This window comes from Dromaius novaehollandiae, chromosome 26, assembly GCF_036370855.1.
Source record: "Dromaius novaehollandiae isolate bDroNov1 chromosome 26, bDroNov1.hap1, whole genome shotgun sequence".
NCBI classification, from domain to species: domain Eukaryota; kingdom Metazoa; phylum Chordata; class Aves; order Casuariiformes; family Dromaiidae; genus Dromaius; species Dromaius novaehollandiae.
The window spans coordinates 6,646,670-6,663,156 of record NC_088123.1 but is presented as its reverse complement, the minus strand read 5'-3'; the positions used below and the strand labels follow the sequence as shown (position 1 = coordinate 6,663,156).

Here is a 16,487-nt window from a genome sequence, read left to right as displayed (position 1 = left end):
CCGTCTCCGTTCTCTGGGGATGGGTTTGGGGGCTCAGAGGGAGACAGAGGCGGCCCGGGGGTGCTGCCTATCCACGTCGGAGGCCAATAGCTCCCAGGAAAGGGCCGGGCAGGTACCTGATGGGGGGCTTCGGCCATGGGGGCCTCAGTGCCGGAGCACCCCTCCTCGCCCCCCGCCTGCTGCATTCCTCCTCCCGGGTTAATCATTGCTCGCGCTGCGCCCTGGCTGCGTCAGCGCCCGATAGCGCCTTTTATTCCCTTTTATTTGCATCCCCATGGACTTTGGCAGCCGCTGCGGAGCCCGGCCAGGCGGAGGGCTGGCTGTGGGGCTGCTGCGGTCCCCCCGGCCCGTTCCTGCGCTGGCTGTGCCGGCGCCTGTAATTATCCCGGCTCCCGAGGCTCCCGGCCTGATAACAGCCGGCTTTTTATAGAGCGCCGCGATCGCTGCCGGGGCAGAAAGGGCTGCTTGTCCTCGGCGCCCCCAGTTAACTCTGTCTCACTGGCCCCGGCCCTGCTCTGTAATTTGCCGCAGACAGGTATCAGTGGGGCCGCGAGCTACAAAAGCCGCCGCTGCCGCCGCGGTGCCGTGATGTGCAGCCGGCACCGGAGCCGGGCTCCATGTCCCGCACGGCACTGGCGCCGGGCTGGCGCAGGCGGGGGGTGCCCGGGGGGCTGCGGGGTGCCCTGTGCCCCCGAGGAGTGCCTGGGGGGGCCAGTATGGGGTCTGTGGGGCACCCCATGCCCCTGAGGGGTGCCCGGGGGGGGTCAATATGGGGGCTGTGGGGTGCCTCATGCCCCCGAGGGGGTCAGTATGGGGTCTGTGGGGTGCCTCATGCCCCCGAGCGGGGCCTGGGGGGGTCAGTACGGGGTCTGTGGGGCACCCTGTGCCCCCGAGGGGTGCCCGGGGGGGTCAATATGGGGGCTGTGGGGTGCCTCATGCCCCCGAGGGGGTCAGTATGGGGGCTGTAGGGTGCCTCATGCCCCCGAGGGGTGCCTGGGGGGGTCAGTACGGGGTCTGTGGGGCACCCTGTGCCCCCGAGGGGTGCCTGGGGGGGTCAGTACGGGGTCTGTGGGGCACCCTGTGCCCCCGAGGGGTGCCTGGGGGGGCCAGTACGGGGTCTGCGGGGTGCCCGGGGGGGTGAGTGCGGGGGCTGCGCGGTGCCCCCGGGTGCCGAGCTCCGTGCGGGCCCGGGCCCGGCCGGGCACCCGGTTCGGGGGGGGTCGCTGCCCGCCCGGCGCCACGTGCTCGGCGCTGCACAGCCCGCGGGGGCGGGGCGGGGGCGGGGCGCGGCGGTGACGCGGGCCAATGGGGCGCTCCCCGGGCCGGCGACTGAGCATGCGCGCTGGCGCGGCCGGGAGGCGGCGGGCGCAGGGCCGGGAGCGGCGGCGGCGGCAGCAGGTACGGCCCGGAGCGGGGCCGGAGCGGGGCCCGGGGCGGCGGCGGTCAGCGGCAGGTACGGCCCGGAGCGGGGCGGGGGCCCGGAGCGGGATGGAGGCGGCGGCCGTGGGGCCGCTCTGGGTAAAGGATGGAGGAGCGGGGCCCGCGCCTGGGGCCGGCACCGGCTATGGGACCGGCGAGGGGGTCTGGTGCTAGCTACAGGGGTTGGTGCTGGCTGCAGGGGACCGGGACGGGCTGCAGGGGACCGGGACGGGCTAGGGGGTCTGGCACTGGCTATAGGGGTCTAGGATGGGCTATGGGGTCTGGTCCTGGCCATAGGGGACCGGGACAGCGATGAGGTCTGGCACTGGCTATAGGGGACTGGGACAGGCTATAGGAGTCTGACATTGGCTATAGGGGACTGGGACAGGCTATAGGAGTCTGACATTGGCTATAGGGGACTGGGACAGGCTATAGGAGTCTGGCACTGGCTATAGGGGACCGGGACGGACTAGGGGGTCTGGCACTGGTTATAGGGCACCAGGACAGGCTATAGGGGACTGGGACAGGCTATGGGGTCTGGTACTAGTTATAGGGGACTGGGATGGGCTATGGGATCTGGTCCTGGCCATAGGGGACCGGGATGAGTTACAAGGTTGGGTATTAGTTATGGGGACCAGTCCTGGCCATAGGGGACTGGGATGGGCGATGGGGTCTGGCACTGGCTATAGGGGTCTGGTCCTGGCCATAGGGGACTGGGATGAGCTATGAGGTCGGGTACTAGCTATGGGGTCCAGTCCTGGCCAGGGTGGTCCAGTCCTGGCCATAGGGGACCAGGACGGGCGATGGGGACCGATCTTGGCCATAGAGGACCGGGACGGGCGATGGAGGAGCCGTGGGGCCAGGCTTTGGGGTCACTGCAATGGGTGCCGCGTTGCCCGAGACGGGCAGAGCCATGGGGGCCGGCAGGACGCCGGGACCCTCTCCCCAGCTTCGACACCCGGGCGCTTCCCACCGTAGAGCCGCGGAGCAGGAGCCGACGGGCGGGAGCCGTGCCGCAGCTCCGCTTGGAGACGTCCCGGCAGCCCGGGCTGGGGACCAGGCACGGGAGAGCGGCTGGCGGAGAAGCTGATCCCCCCCCGTGGGTGCAAAGTGAGTGGGGGGACGCCGGAGCACCCCGGGGGCCGTGGGGGGACTCCCTGCGCTCCCTCCCTGGGCTGCCGGGGGATTCCCAGGGGAAAAGTGCCGCGGGAGAGAGCGGGCGGCCGCTCCGCGTCCCGCTCGCGCAGAGCAGCGCTGCCGCCAGCCCTCCGCTTGGCCGCCTGGACACCTGCCCGCTGGGGGCTGGACCGGCGCCTGCCAGAGACTTTCTGGGAAAACTACAGGAAAAGAAGCGTAACGTTGGCCAGGCAGTGCCCGGGGGAGCGGAGGCGAGCGCGGGGCAGGGCAGCGGACGTGCCCCAGGGCACGGGAAACCTCCCCGCCGGCGGCGGATCCGGGCCGTTGGAGGGGGAGGTTTTCGCGTCTCCGCTCCGGAAGGAGGCCGGGACCGCCAACGGCCTCGGCCAAACAGGAGGGGAAGGGAACTGCAAGGCAGGCTCAGCCCGGCCTTTTCCAAGCTGCCGGTGGTGAAAGCAGCTGCAAACGGCTGCTCGGGACACAGGGGGCCGGAGGAGGGATGCCGGGCTGACGGTTTGGGGAGGAAAGCGTGCGGCGCTCCGCAAACAGCGCTCGGACCCGACGGGAATCGTTCCCTGACGTCACCGGCTCTTCCAGGTGCGAAGGCGCATGCCGCCGCGCTGGCCGTCCCGCTGCCACCGCGCTTCCCCTGGCGGCTGGCGGGATTTCGGGAAGCGCCTAGGGAGGTGTCGGTGTGCGTGTTCGCTGGTGTTTTTCCTTTGCACAAGTTGTTCCCGGCGTCGTCCCCTTCCCGGCCGGGAGGATTTTGCAATCGGGATCGATAGCTCTTGGGAAGCTTCGGTGGGGGAGGAGGGTTTAATTTGGGGAAATGAGCCGTGGATCGGTGGCTGAGCTGGAGGCTCTCGCTCTTCCTCCTTCGCGCTCTCACTGCCCCGCGTCTCCTTGGGGCATCGATCCCCCGTGTCCGACGGCGCTCCAGGGGCCCGGGCAGGTTTTCTCTGCCCCATCCCGCCGCCAGGAAGATGAGCGAGCCATAAAGTAGGTCAAACGCGTCGTCCCAGCTCGTCCGTGCCTCCCGCCTCGCGCTCCCCTTCCCCAGGGGCGGCTCTTCCAGCTCGTCCCTTCCTTGCAGTACGAGGGGCTGAGCCGGAGCCAGCGAAACTCGGATGCTGCAGGACGCTCCTGCACCGCTTGCGCCGGCCTGGCAATGTTTGGTGCTGCATCCCCGGGGCTCCCGACCTCGGAGGCCCTCGGAGGAGGGTGTTTGGTGTCGCTGGGGGATGCTGCGGAGGTGCCTCGGGGACCCGCGCAGAGCCGGTGGGCGCGGGCGCCAGGGCGAGGGTGTGAGCCCAAGTGTGCCGGGCTGGCCCGCTGCAGAGGGGCTTGTTCCCCCGTTTTGGGAGGAGAGGGGTTAAGTCCAAGCATCTGGGCTAAGCCCTGGCGAGGGGAGGCTAAACCCTCCCGGGCTGGCGCTCTCCTGGAGAACAAAGCTGGCAAAGTGGCAGTAAGCTCCTAAAACCCGCGGGAATGTGGCTCCCTCCGGAGGGGCCGTAGCGGTTGCTGGAGGGAGCCGGCCCCGGCCCCAGGGAGGGGGTTGCTGCCATGGGCACGGAGGAGCCCTGCCGGGCTCGGGCTCGGGCTCGCCACCCCGGGCAGGACTGTGCTGCCAACCAGCCAGCTCTATTTTTGGAACAATTGGTTGGCTGGCGTTCAAAAATGTCTCGAGTCTGTTTTTGGAGGAGACCGAAATCTGCAACCCGTCAGCGCGGGCGGCTTGTTAGCACGGTGGGGCGCCGACGCAGCGGCAGGGAGCTGAGATTTGCCCGGCACTGGAGGCAGGGCTGGTCCCGCGGAGCCGTGCAATCGGCACGGAGCGTGGAAACCCCCCGGGATGTCCCCCTGCAAACCGCTTCCCTCGAGGAGCCAGCGTGCATCCCGGTGCCTGAGTCTACCTGAGCATCCCTCCTCCTCCTTGACGCTCCCGCTCCGTCACCGGCGGGGATCCCCCCATTTCCTCGGCAAAGGCTCTGCGCTGGAGCGGGGGCTCGAAGCCCATCTCCTGCAAGCCGGGAAGTGCCGTTTGGGCCCTGGCTCCTCCGCCGCCGCGGGAGCGAGCAGTCCTGGCCCCGGGGGCCGGCGTGCGGTTGGGCTCGGCTGCTGCTCACAGAAGTGCCCCGGGGTGGGAGGAGGGACGGCTGGAGGCGCGAGACGTGCTGCCTCCCAGATCAAAACCCGCTTTGGACTCCGGCTAAACACACGCCCCGGGGGCGCAGCTGACCTTCCCGGGAGACGGACGCCTTTCCTGGCGCGCTGCATTTGCCCGATAAGGCCTCGCGGCAATGTTTTCGCCAGGCCGGAGCCGTAACCTTTCCCTCCTATGGAAAGCCTCCAAGTTCGCGGTGTCCAGGCAGTGTGCGAGCCGTGCTGCCGTCCCCGGATCCGTCACACGTCCAGGGCTTTGCTGGCAACTCGCTCAACGCACCCTGACCCCAGCGGGCAGCGAGGATCCCGTCTGCCCGGGCAATGTGCGCACGGGGCGCTTTGCACCCCAGCCTGTGCCCTCTCTGCATGGCCGGTGCCATTCCCGCTCGCCGCGGCAGCGCGGGGGGATCGTGGTAGATGCACGGATCACCGGGACCCCACGTCGGGAGCGCTCCGCCGGCGGGTTAGCCGAGTGCCGCTGCAGAGCAGGGAGGGCAGAGCTGTTTTTCTGCGCAGCAGGCCATGTGTCCTTGCGAATCCCGAATCTGCCGTTCACCTGCCAGGGAAGTTTTTCCAGGAAAACGTTCCGTGCCAGACGTGAGCGGCCTCCCGCGGCCTCTTCCTTTGCACCCAGCGCGCGTTGGCGGGTGCACCCGGCGCTCGCCCCACATCTCTGCCGCTTCACTTTTATTGATCCCTGGCGTATATGAGAGGAGCAGAGAGGGCAAGGATTGATTCTAGGCAAATATTATAAAGGCATCTGCTGTCCTGCCCTGGAAGGACACGGTTCATTGTAATTAGCATAGTTAAAATGTAACTCAACGAGCCACCTCTGGCCCCTGGGCTCCTGCGTCCTCTGCAGTGCACGCGGGTGGGCAGAGCTCTCCCTCTGCCTCTGCGAGGGGCTGCGGCGGGAGCAGGGCTTGCTGCTCGCTCCTGCCTGCTTTCCAACCACCGGCCTCTCTCCTCCAGGGACGCTGCGGAGCCGGGGAGCCCCCAGGAGCCGCGTACGAGCAGCTCCCCGCGCCTTGGCACGCGGCCGCGGTGAGTCCCCACGGCGGGGAAGGGGAGCGGGGACGCGCGGGGAGGTGCTGCCCGGGGTTCGGCTCGGGGCGGAGGAGAAGCGGCACAGAGTGGCTGGCCGAGCTGCTCCGGGGGCTGTGTCACGCCTTGCGTGTGTTTTGCAGCCAGCGCTGGTGTGCCAGGGCTCCCGTTCGCTGCGGCAGCCTTCCCGCCTCTGCCCAGGGCGGCCGATGCTTCTCGCCCCGCTCGGTGCGGAGATGCTGCTTCCAGCTCGGTACCCGCCGGCGGGCGACGGCCCTGCCTCGAAGGCGGGCGACGCAGCTCCTTCGGGCTTGACCCGCTGGCGCAGAGCGGAAGCTGGTCCGTCCCTGGGGCTGGGCTGCGTTGGGCACCGACGGTGGGAAGCTTCCTCCCTCTGGCCCGGGGCTCCCTGGCGAGGAAATCCGCTGTCCTCTGCTGCCATCTCCTGATGGAGCCACGGGGCAGAAGAGCCCTGCCGCCCTCCCTTCCGTAGCCCTCGGCGTTCGGAAACCCGTCCTGGGCAAGGGGAGAAGCGTGGGGCCGGGGCTTTGCTGCAGGAGCTCTTCGGTGGCGCAGCGATCGGAGCTGCTGGGATGCTGAGGCTCGCCGCAACGTGTGTCTTCCCTTGCAGCATCCCCGAGACACCATGCTCTCAAAGGCCGGCCTCCGGGGCTGCTGCCTGCTGACGCTGCTCTGCCTCGTCCCGTCCCCGCGGGCGTGGGCTGGCAGGGATGCCGCGGCCCCGCCGGCGCTCTCCGCAGCCTCCTTCCTGCAGGACCTCCTGCAGCGCTACGGCGAGAGCGAAGCCCTGAGCCTGAAGCAGCTCAAGGCCCTGCTGAACCGCCTCGACGTGGGAGTGGGACACGCCAACGTCTCCCAGCCGCCGCAGCAGCGTGCCAACCTCTCGCGGGTAAAGCTTGGCGCTGGCTTGCGGACCGGTGTCGGCGGCTGTCCCGCGCCGCTTGGGAATCTCAGGCCGTGCGTCTCTTCCCCCCGCAGTGCTTCAGCTCCGTGGAGCTTTTTGCCATCCACAACCTGAGCGAGGGCTCCGTGGTGGGGCACAGCGAGTTCCGGGAGTTTTGCCCCACCATCCTGCAGCAGCTGGAGTCGGGGGCGTGCGCCTCGGAGAACCTGGAAAACGAGGAGAACGAGCAGACGGAGGAGAGCAGGCCCAGCTCGGCCGAAGGTGAGTGGCGAGCCGGGGTGCGCGAGCGCTGCCGGACCCTGGACGCGGAGCTCGAGGATGTGAAATGCCCTGGGACCTGCAGGACACCTGGGTCCTGTTCCAGGCGCCGGGGCACAGGCCAAGTCTGGCAGCTGGAAGGAGACGAGAGCCATCGTGGCTGCTGCCAGAGGGCAGCTTTCTGACGACAGCTGGGAGCCCTTACGGGTTTTCCTCAGCGCGTTTATGTTGCCGTACCAGTGAGGTACTGTTGGCTCGGGGCTTCTAGCTCCGGAGCTTGGTTTGTGCCCTGGTTGCATGTGCGCAAGGTCCGAGCTGTTCCCGTAGCCCATGGGTGGCCGGATGACGGGCTTGCTGCAAGCCCCCCTGGGTGGGAGGGGGTGGTGTGGCATGTTTAGGAGCCTGCGGGGCAAACTGGGCCCTGTCCCACCAGCCTCTGGCCACCAGCTGATGCTACATGAGCTTCCGTGTGTCCAGGCAGGTCCTGATGCTGCCCAAGGTCTTGGATCAGCCGCCCTGAGCACGGCATCTGCTTTTCCCACCCCCTGAGGCCGGGGTGGGCTCACGAAAGCCTTTCTCAAGTAACTCAGAGGCCTGTTCAGTGGATTTACTTCCTCCCCTCTCCCTGCCCCTGCACCAAAAATGCTGGTTTATGTCGCAGATGAAGTGTCCAGAGCAAAGGCAGAGATGCTCTGGTGCAGCATGGCCGGCTCCGCAGCGGGGCTTAGTGCCGGAGCAAGCCCTTTCCGCCTGCCGAGGCCGTGCTGGCGGTCTCCGGAGCGGTCTCCCTTCCGCCTCCCCGCGCCGAGAGCCTCGGTAATGTCTGGCCCTCGTTTCTTCTCGTTCCGCAGTGTGGGGCTTTGGTTTTCTCAGTGTGTCGATGATTAACGTAGCCTCCCTGCTCGGAGTCTTCATCATACCGTGTACCGAGAAGGCCTTTTTCAGCCGGGTCCTCACGTTTTTCATCGCGCTGTCCATCGGCACGCTGCTCTCTAACGCGCTCTTCCAGCTCATCCCAGAGGTGCGGTAGACCGTCCCTGCCTCCCTCCCGCCCCGGGGGCGGCTCTCCGAGCGCCTTCTCTGCCTCCACCCTGCCGAATCCAACCGCTCTCTCCGGGACCCGAGGCTGAGGGGATGTCTCTCTCCATGCTGGCTCCCTGCGCAGGGGCTCCGCAGGGCTTTCGCGCCCCTCCGAGCACCAGGAAACGCTCTTGAGTGGGCCCTGCTTCGAAAAGGAGCTTTTCCCTCTCGCCGCCCTCCCTCCGAGGGACGCGCTGAGCTCTGCTCCGCACAGAGAGCCGCCCGGCGCTTGGCCGCCGAGACACAGCGGTGCCGGTGGTGCGAGCGGCGCGGAAAGGCCTGTGTGAAAGAGGAAGGGTCAGAGTGTGGAAGTGCAGAGAACACCCTGCAGAAACACCAGCTTCCTCCTGAATCAGCAGGCTTCTCTAAAGTTTGTGATTGCTCTTTTTTTTTTTTTTTTTTTTTTTTTTTTTTTTTTTGCTGATTTGCAAGACCGATGTTCCCAGAAGGATTTGTGCTTACGTGAGGTTTCCTGGTGCTCTGATGGGCCTGACAGATACATTGCAAATTAATTGTGTTGTAATTGTACAGTTCTGGAGTTGAATAAATGCATCCACACGCTCTCACATTGGACGCCGTGGAAACGCATGTGCTTCCCAGCCGCCGGTCCAGGTGGCCGGGCAGAGCCCTTGCGGCTGCTGTGGGCGGAGGAGCTGCGCGGATCCGTGCTGTCGAGCAGCCAGCCCCAAATCCGTGCGGTTAAGGTGCAATCTTGCCTCTGAGCAGCACGTCCCTCGCTGCTGCCGGGTCCTGCCCCACGGCGTTACCTGCTGCGAGTCTCTCTCTTGGGCAGAGCCCCTTGCCTCCTCTGGCCGCCTGCCCGCCAGACAAGGCGATGTTTTTCAAGGCTCCTTTTCAACTCCAGAACTGCAACTTTTATTTACTGAGCATAAAAACCAAGCACTTATATTTCCTGGTCTGCCAGGAGCTGAAATGATGCATGTACGCTCCACCCTCAAAACGAACCGCTCCGAACCAGCGCGCCCCGGCAGGGCTCGCGGAGCCGGTTCCTCCCCGTGGCTTTCTGCTCTGGGCCCGCTGGGGGATGAGGATGGAGCGTGCAGGACGCTTGGGGACCTCGGGGCTCTGTGGCACTGGAACAGCAAGGCGATGCCCCGCGGGGCGTCTGCTGCTGGAGCGGCTGGGGGCTCGGGGAGCGGGGCCGGGGTGCCGCAGCTCGGCTCCGGGCCGGTGCCAAAGGGGAGCGTCTTGCTCAGTGGGAGCTGGGCAGTGGGGTTTCCCCCCAGACCCTTCCCAAAGGGCTGCAGAGTTTGTTCCAGAGCCACTTTGCACCAGGTTTGCCCCTCTTGAACCAATTCCAGATGAATGAGCAATCACTAATGAATGTCCTCTTCTCTCCCCCCTCCTTCCCTCCTCCTCTCTCTTTCCTTTCGGCATGGACTCGTTTCTTCCCCTCCCACCCCTTCCCCACGTTGATCTTTTTTTTCCCCACTCTGACAACCTCCCTCGTCCGATTTCCCGGGGTGGGTTTGGCACGCACGCCGCAGTCTGGGGTTACGGTTTCCTCTGCGTGACCGTCATCTCCCTCTGCTCCCTGGTGGGGGCCAGCGTGGTGCCCTTCATGAAGAAGACCTTTTACAAGCGGCTGCTCCTCTACTTCATAGCTCTGGCGATTGGAACTCTCTACTCCAACGCCCTCTTCCAGCTCATTCCCGAGGTATGGCGAGGACCTGCGGGTCGGTCCTTTTCTCTCTCTGGGGCTGTTTCTCTCTCTGGGCGCTCGCTGGCTGGAGAAGGGGGAGCCAGCGGAGTCGGAGGGGAACCGCAAGCGACAGTTGCATGGAGAGTGAGGTACGGTGGCTGGAAGCCCCTCGGGACTGTCATCGGAGCTGGAATTTCGCAGCCCTTGAGCCCTGCTTCCAGAGGGAATCGCTCCCTTGCACCAGGGAGACCTCAGGTCTGCTTCAAGCACAGAAGTGCTATTTTATGTCGTTTTTAACCCTGCAGGCAGGTAGCCTTTGTGTTGAGACAGCGGAGGCTTTTTAAGCCCGTTTGTAGCATCCCTGCCCCGTTACGGATCGATGGATTTGTTGCCTTGGGGCACAGGCTGCTTGCCTGGGGGAGTATGGAAGATTAGGTGCATGAAGGTACTTTCTGCACCTTCCCCTGGAGCAGCCACTGCTCAGAGGGAGGCCAGAAAGCAGCAGTATCGCCCCTTAGGTGCCACGGCAAAGGCAGAGGAAGGATGCTGCTGCAGTGTGTTTCTCGAGCCCCTCACTTGGTCCTCTTGTCTGCAGGCCTTTGGATTCAACCCCCAAGAAGACTATTATGTCTCCAAGTCCGCCGTGGTGTTTGGGGGCTTCTACCTGTTCTTTTTCACAGAGAAGATCCTGAAGATGCTCCTGAAACAGAAGGACCAGGTGAGGCTGAGCCGGGGCGAGGAGGGGCTGCTTGGGGCGCTGTACCCATGTCCTGCGTGCCCTAGGCATCTGAATGGGAAAGAGCAACACCTGCCCCCGCGGCTGACCCCTGTGAACCCCCTGTCCCCCAGCATCACCACGGGCACAGCCACTACAGCCCCGAGGCCCTGCCCTCCAAGAAGGACCAGGAGGAGGGCGTCACTGAGAAGCTGCAGAACGGGGACCTGGACCGCATGATCCCTCACGTAACCAGCGAGATGGAGTGCAAGAGCCCCTCGGGGGACGAGAAGGTTGTCGTGGGCTCTCTGTCTGTCCAGGTTAGTGCGTGGCCCTGTGGGGCTGCAGGTCGGAGATCTCTGTGGCCACCCACAGCCGAGCAAATGGAAAAACTGCCCGTAAATGAGAAACAGCGATTTAAACTATATTGCATGTGCCTGACAAATAACACCTTGGGCAGTGCAAATTATGTCCGGTTGGTTCAGCAAACCCCTCAGTTCAAGCCTGGTGCAGATTTAATCCAAAAAGGCCTGTGTTTGCAGCAAAGGCGCGGGTCCAGCAGCTCTCTGCCTCCTCGTCCAGGCACCCCAGGGCCTTGAAGGTTTTTGGCAGAGCTGGGAAGGGCAGGCAAAGTTGTAGCGGTTCCTGGGCTGGTGCTGAGCGATAGTCCTCACTGGAGTGGTACGGTGCTGAGCTCCCATCGCCCGCGTGTCTGGCTGCCTTGGCAGGACCTGCAGGCCTCCCAGAGCGCGTGCTACTGGCTGAAGGAGGTGCGGTACTCCGACATCGGCACGCTGGCGTGGATGATCACCCTGAGCGACGGCCTCCACAACTTCATCGACGGGCTCGCGATTGGGGCATCCTTCACTGTCTCTGTCTTCCAAGGGATCAGCACCTCCGTGGCCATCCTCTGTGAGGAGTTCCCGCATGAGCTGGGTACGTGAGGCTTCAACGTGCCCTTGGTGCTGCAAGGGTTCTCAGTCCTGCCCTTCTTAACACTAACTCTGCCGCTTTCCCTGTCTAACGGGGTGTCAAAAGTTGACACTTACCCGTTGTTTCTCGAGAGACAGAGGAATGTGAGATGGAATAAACAGAGTAGTGGTGTGGGGAAGGCAAGGCAGTAAACTACACTGAGTAATCTTAGCTCTAAAAATAACGAGGTAATATGATGTCTGAGATTTAAATTTAGATTGAGACATCTGAAAAAAAAAAAAAAACCCAACACCTCCTCTGCTTGGGCGGGGGGAGGCGGGCGGTGGTTTGGGCTTGAACGCCAAGGGTGGTGCACACACGGCCGGCGGTTTGCTGGCAGGCAGCAGTGCTGTCGATGCGGTCAACACTTGGCACCGCTGGCCAGGTGAGCCCACGCTGGACGGCCCCGGTCATCTCTGCGGATAAGCAGGGCTGGACAATGGGGAATCCTCTTCCTTCCTTAGGACCCCAGCGTTTTGGGGCGGGCCTCTTAAAACAAGAGCAGACATGCTAACCTTGTTAAAATGCTCGCCAAGCTAAATGAGGAAGGCAGCACATACAAGCCAGGTCTCCAGGAAAACTCAGGGCAACTTGATCTCAGGCAGAAGCAAGCGCTGAATGTGACCGCCTTGGTGTTGTCCTGAAGCAACTGCCAGCAGTTGCTGCCAACCCCCTGCGTGCCTGGTGATGGTGCCCTCCCTCCTCATCTTCCCTGTCCTGCTCTCACCCATGCAGGGGACTTTGTCATCCTGCTCAATGCCGGGATGACCATCCGCCAGGCGCTCTTCTTCAACTTCATCTCAGCCTGCTGCTGCTACGTGGGGCTGGCCTTCGGGATCGTGGCCGGCAGCCACTTCTCTGCCAACTGGATCTTCGCTCTGGCCGGAGGGATGTTTCTGTACATTGCACTGGCTGATATGGTAAATGCCAAAGGCGGAGGCTGCTGGGCACGCCCGCGGTGGGGGCCTTGCCACGTTGGTCTCTCGTGACTTGAGGAAGGGCTGAACGGCCTCAGGGCTTTGCCTTCTGGACTGGGAGCGCGGTGGTTTGGGCCGAGAACCCCAGGCTGGGTGGTGGATACCCCCCTAGGCCGTGGTGCCAGGCGGGAAGCGGTGTGCAGGGGTGGGAGGACGGAGGCTGCTGCTGCCGCTGAGCCCTGCTGTTGCTCTCTTCCCCCAGTTCCCCGAAATGAATGAGGTCAGCCGGGAGGACGAGCAGAACGGCAGCGCGTTGATCACCTTCGCCATCCAGAACGCGGGGCTGCTGACGGGGTTCACCATCATGGTGCTGCTCACCATGTACTCTGGCCAGATCCAGATAGGGTAGGACCAGCCTGCCTCGGAGACCTCTACCAGTTTTTCATTTTGGGGGGGGGTGGGGGGGATTTTCTTTTTTCTTTTCCTGCTGCAAGCATACGACGGTACCTGTGCAAGCACTGACAGCACAAAGCACTACAGAAGAGGCATTGCTTTTAAAACTATTCCATAGACTTAATATTATCTTGATTCAAGGGTGAGGGGGGGCTTAGTCCCCTTTGCCCTAGGACCGAACTGACCAGAGGATCTCTTTCCAGTGTCATATCCTTTCCCTCCTCTCCTCACATCTCCTGGGAAGGATGGAGTTGGGATATAGGAGCTCCTCTAGCCTTATTTTTGGAGTGGTCTGATGGGACACAACGTCCTCCTGGGCTCTTTGCGGAGGGTGAGGAGGACGAGGGCTGCGAGGTGCAGGGCTAGCACTGGACGCGAGCTGCCTCTGCCTGCGCATCCACCACGGAGTGGATGCACAGGGCATGAAAAGTACCACCGCAAAGAAGGGGGACGGGGAGCTGCCGCGTTCCCAGGCGTCACGCAGGGAGCTGGTGTTTCTCTCCTGTGTGGGGAGGTGGTATCATTCCTTCGGGAGCACAGAGACCAGGACAGACTCTCCTTCCTCTTGGAGAGCTATGTCCCAGCCAGGTCCTTGGACCTCTGCTCAAAGCACAGATGGCCCAGGGCAGGAGGAGCCGACGGAGGCTCGGGGAAGATGGCTCGTGATTTGAGCGTCATCCTTGCTGTCTTCAGAAACCAGTCTCCACAGCTGCGGCTGCTACCGCCCTGGTTCTGCCCTGCTCTTCCCCGCCTTGGCGGCCTGGACGATGCCCTGGGAGAACTGGGCCTAGAGTTTTTAAGCATGTTCTGGGTAGCAGCGCTCAGAGCAGAGGAGACCAAACTGCATCCCGAGCAGGTCGGGCTGACGGGCACGGGCAGCTGCCGGGGAAGGCTAGCAGGATGCCGTTCCCTCCCTCGGGCTCCCTGCTGCCGTAAGGAAGAAAATCCTTCCCTCCCTTCCGCAGGGGCAGCCGTGCGGCACCGCTGCAGAGGAGGGCACGAGAGCGGTGCTAGGCAAGGGCAGAGCTGGGCCGGCAAGCCCCGGCCACGGGCTCCCTAGCTAGGGAAGTGATCTTTACACTGTGACCAAGTTCACGATGACACCTGCAATCAGACATCTGTTTTTAAATACTAATGCTGCTGAGTTGCAGAGGTTCGGGTGGGGAGGTGTGTTTCATTTTCTTTTTTTTTTTTTTTTTTTTAAGAGACTGTGAACCTCTTTAGGTTGTGTGTTTCCAGCCTTAGGGAGTAGCTAGAGAAGGGTGTTACAGGCACTTCACTGCTCTGCTTCTGGGCTGGCTTTCCCCAGATTCACTAGGTGAATTGACTTATTATCATATTGATAACGTTGCCCATCCCACCCGTGTCGCTTGAGGTTACCTTGCACCCCTTTTCCCCGCTGCCTGCCCCAAACCTTATCCTGCACCCAGCAGTGGCGAGTTTGTGGCTGTGTTGACAAACAGGAGCTGACTTAGGCAGCTTAACCTAGTGGGTGTAGCACCGGATTAGGATGAAGGAATGGTGCTGACCTTGCTTTGAAAAATGCTTTGAGTTCTGCAGATCAGAGCTACTGAGGTGTCCGGGGTGGCTTATCGCTGGGTGTCATCCTTGGTTCCCTGCCCGCGCGGGTGGCTGCAAGGTGACGGGCTTACGGCTGTCCTGCCACCTCGGCTCTGTGCCGCTCTGCAGCGGGAGCAGGGGTTGGGGCTGGGGCCCTCCGCACCTTCCCTTCCACCCTTGTTGGAAGACGAAATGGAAGAGGTGCCAGTGTATCCGCAGAGATGAGCCACCTCGGCCTTCGAGGCTGCAGGCATATCCCGTGGCAGGCTTGGCACCATCCAGCAGCGTTGTAACCTGGTTTGATCACTGGCTGCTGGTGCCTCGTTTTAGTTCCCAATTTGCCTTAGGTAAAAGCTGGATTATGTTCCTCTCGTGCTCCTAACAGTCATCACCGAGTCCCTAGGTCTCTGCCTGTTGAAGTGTGGCACTGCCAGTATCCTCGTAGTCCGGAGGGGATCAGCAGCTCTGGTCTCAGTGGCTTTGGCTAGGTCAGTAATCGACTTTGTGCCATTGGCATCCCAGAGGCTGTTGGCTTTGTACTGCACCCAGAAGGTAAAATACTAGAGCCTTCTTGGGAGCACCCTTCAATCCAGAGGTGCAGTTGGAAATGCATTGCCCTTGGACCACTTGCTACTCCGTAGGGAGGCACTCAGTTGCTTTCTCATGCAGATGCCAGCTTCAGGTAGCTCTGCTGATCAAGCTGGCCATCGGTGCTGCTGGGAAGAGATGGCCTACAGGTGCCTGCTCGCGGCGGAGGGTGCAGTCGGCCTCGTTCCCTCCCCTTGCCCTCCCGTGGCTGCCGTGGCGCCTCTGAGGAGAGATGCGCTCTGCTTTATCCTGTGCAGTGGTGTCTCTTGTTCATGTGGACAGTTATTGTAAGTCACTCTTCTCCCTGTGCGGCTGGTCCGCTTCAAAGCAGCGTGGTCTGTTCTGGTAGGGCACCCCGGCCACATCTGCAGCACCTCACGGTCATTGCCCACGCTTTAGGTTGCTGCTATGCTGTTTTCCTCGGTAGTCAGGAGAAAATCCTCTACCTTTGGCCCCTCCTGGGGTTTCTTTGCTGTGTCCAGGCTCACAGCTAGATAGCTGGGATCATCATCTGATGGCATCTCCCAAACGACTGCCAAGTATCTTGAGGTGCTGCAGGCCTGTGGTGCTGAGACATGCAGGCAAGGCATCGATCAGGAGGAGCTGCATCCTTTGCAACAGCTTCCCAGGACAAGTTCTGGGTTGGAGTTAGGAGATGACAAGCCTCCTATACTGGTGTTTGAAGGGAGAGCTGCTACCTTTCCCTGCTGAGAGCTACAGCCCTGTCTGACTAACTTGATGTGGAAAAATTAGATCCTTTGAAGGGTGGCATATGTGTTGCCTGTTCTCTCTCAAGGAAGTATTTGGAAAGCACCGTATCACTGGCGGCTTTCCACAGGGCAGAGGGCAGCTTTAGCACTGCCAGGGCTAAGTCATGTCTGGCAGGAGCAGTTCAGTGCTGTGCACAGATGGGAAGACCTTTGCACTGGAGGCGAGGGGGGAAATCTTTTGATGTTGTCCCCTGGGGACTATGTCATGGTTGCAGAGTATGGCTGGGAGGTCATCTGTGTTTCAGAGCGCTGAAAATGTGACAAGAACTGACACCTAGCTTCCTCGGAGCTGGTACAGGCCACTCGATACGCCATGGAGATCGTGAGTCCATGTTCTTCTCGTTTCAAGTTTAACCCTGTTTCTTGCCAACTGAGTCAACTTTGAGAAATTTGTGACCCAGAGATTCATGGGGTGCAAAGTCCCTTGGAGAAACAAGGCTCCTTGCTGAGAGATACCCAAAAGCTCTCGGAAGGGATTCTCCCAGCTGCTAGGGGAGTTTCGTGGGATAGGGGACCCTTCCTCCGCCAAAGGGCTGTGCGGGAGAGAGCGCCTGTCTCTAGCTCGGGCAGGTCATAACAGCCTTTGGGGAAGGGATGGAGCAGGTGGGAGAATGAGAAGGGAAGGTGACAGCAATTGAGCTTGTATGGGGTTTTTATCTGTGTTTCCCTTTTCTGTGTCTGGTTAGAAGCTCAAGTTCCATCTCAGTATTTTAATAACTCAGGTGTTGTAAGAAATACTTGTTGAAACAAAGAACATAACTTATGTCATGTGAGGTGTAAAGTTATTTGTAAAATTCCATAAATAAAGTATATTCTGTAATGA

The 16,487-nt window shown here is 62.3% G+C and overlaps 1 protein-coding gene across 5 annotated transcripts; it reads left to right on the top strand.

Annotated features, from left to right (window-relative positions):
* Positions 1–277: 277 nt before the first annotated feature.
* SLC39A14 (solute carrier family 39 member 14) lies at positions 278–16,487 on the top strand. Of its 5 annotated transcripts, XM_064497832.1 has the most exons (11): positions 1,325–1,453; positions 2,398–2,529; positions 5,692–5,763; positions 6,395–6,673; positions 6,763–6,949; positions 9,535–9,704; positions 10,285–10,407; positions 10,539–10,724; positions 11,133–11,340; positions 12,112–12,296; positions 12,556–16,487. In XM_064497832.1, the coding sequence occupies exons 4-11, from the start codon at positions 6,410–6,412 to the stop codon at positions 12,700–12,702; spliced, it is 1,470 nt and encodes a 489-aa protein (XP_064353902.1). In that variant the 5' UTR covers positions 1,325–1,453; positions 2,398–2,529; positions 5,692–5,763; positions 6,395–6,409; the 3' UTR covers positions 12,703–16,487. The 5 variants fall into 5 exon arrangements, with proteins under 5 accessions (XP_064353904.1, XP_064353902.1, XP_064353901.1 ...); XM_064497834.1 differs by lacking the exons at positions 1,325–1,453; positions 2,398–2,529 and adding an exon at positions 278–535; XM_064497831.1 differs by lacking the exon at positions 2,398–2,529 and having other exon boundaries at positions 1,326–1,453.

Coding starts and splice junctions, on each gene's coding strand:
- SLC39A14 (XM_064497834.1), top strand. CDS start 6,410: ATGCTCTCAAAGGCCGGCCTCCGGGGCTGCTGCCTGCTGACGCTGCTC. Junction 9,705..10,284: donor TCTTCCAGCTCATTCCCGAG/GTATGGCGAGGA, acceptor TCTTGTCTGCAG/GCCTTTGGATTCAACCCCCA. Junction 10,725..11,132: donor TGGGCTCTCTGTCTGTCCAG/GTTAGTGCGTGG, acceptor CTGCCTTGGCAG/GACCTGCAGGCCTCCCAGAG.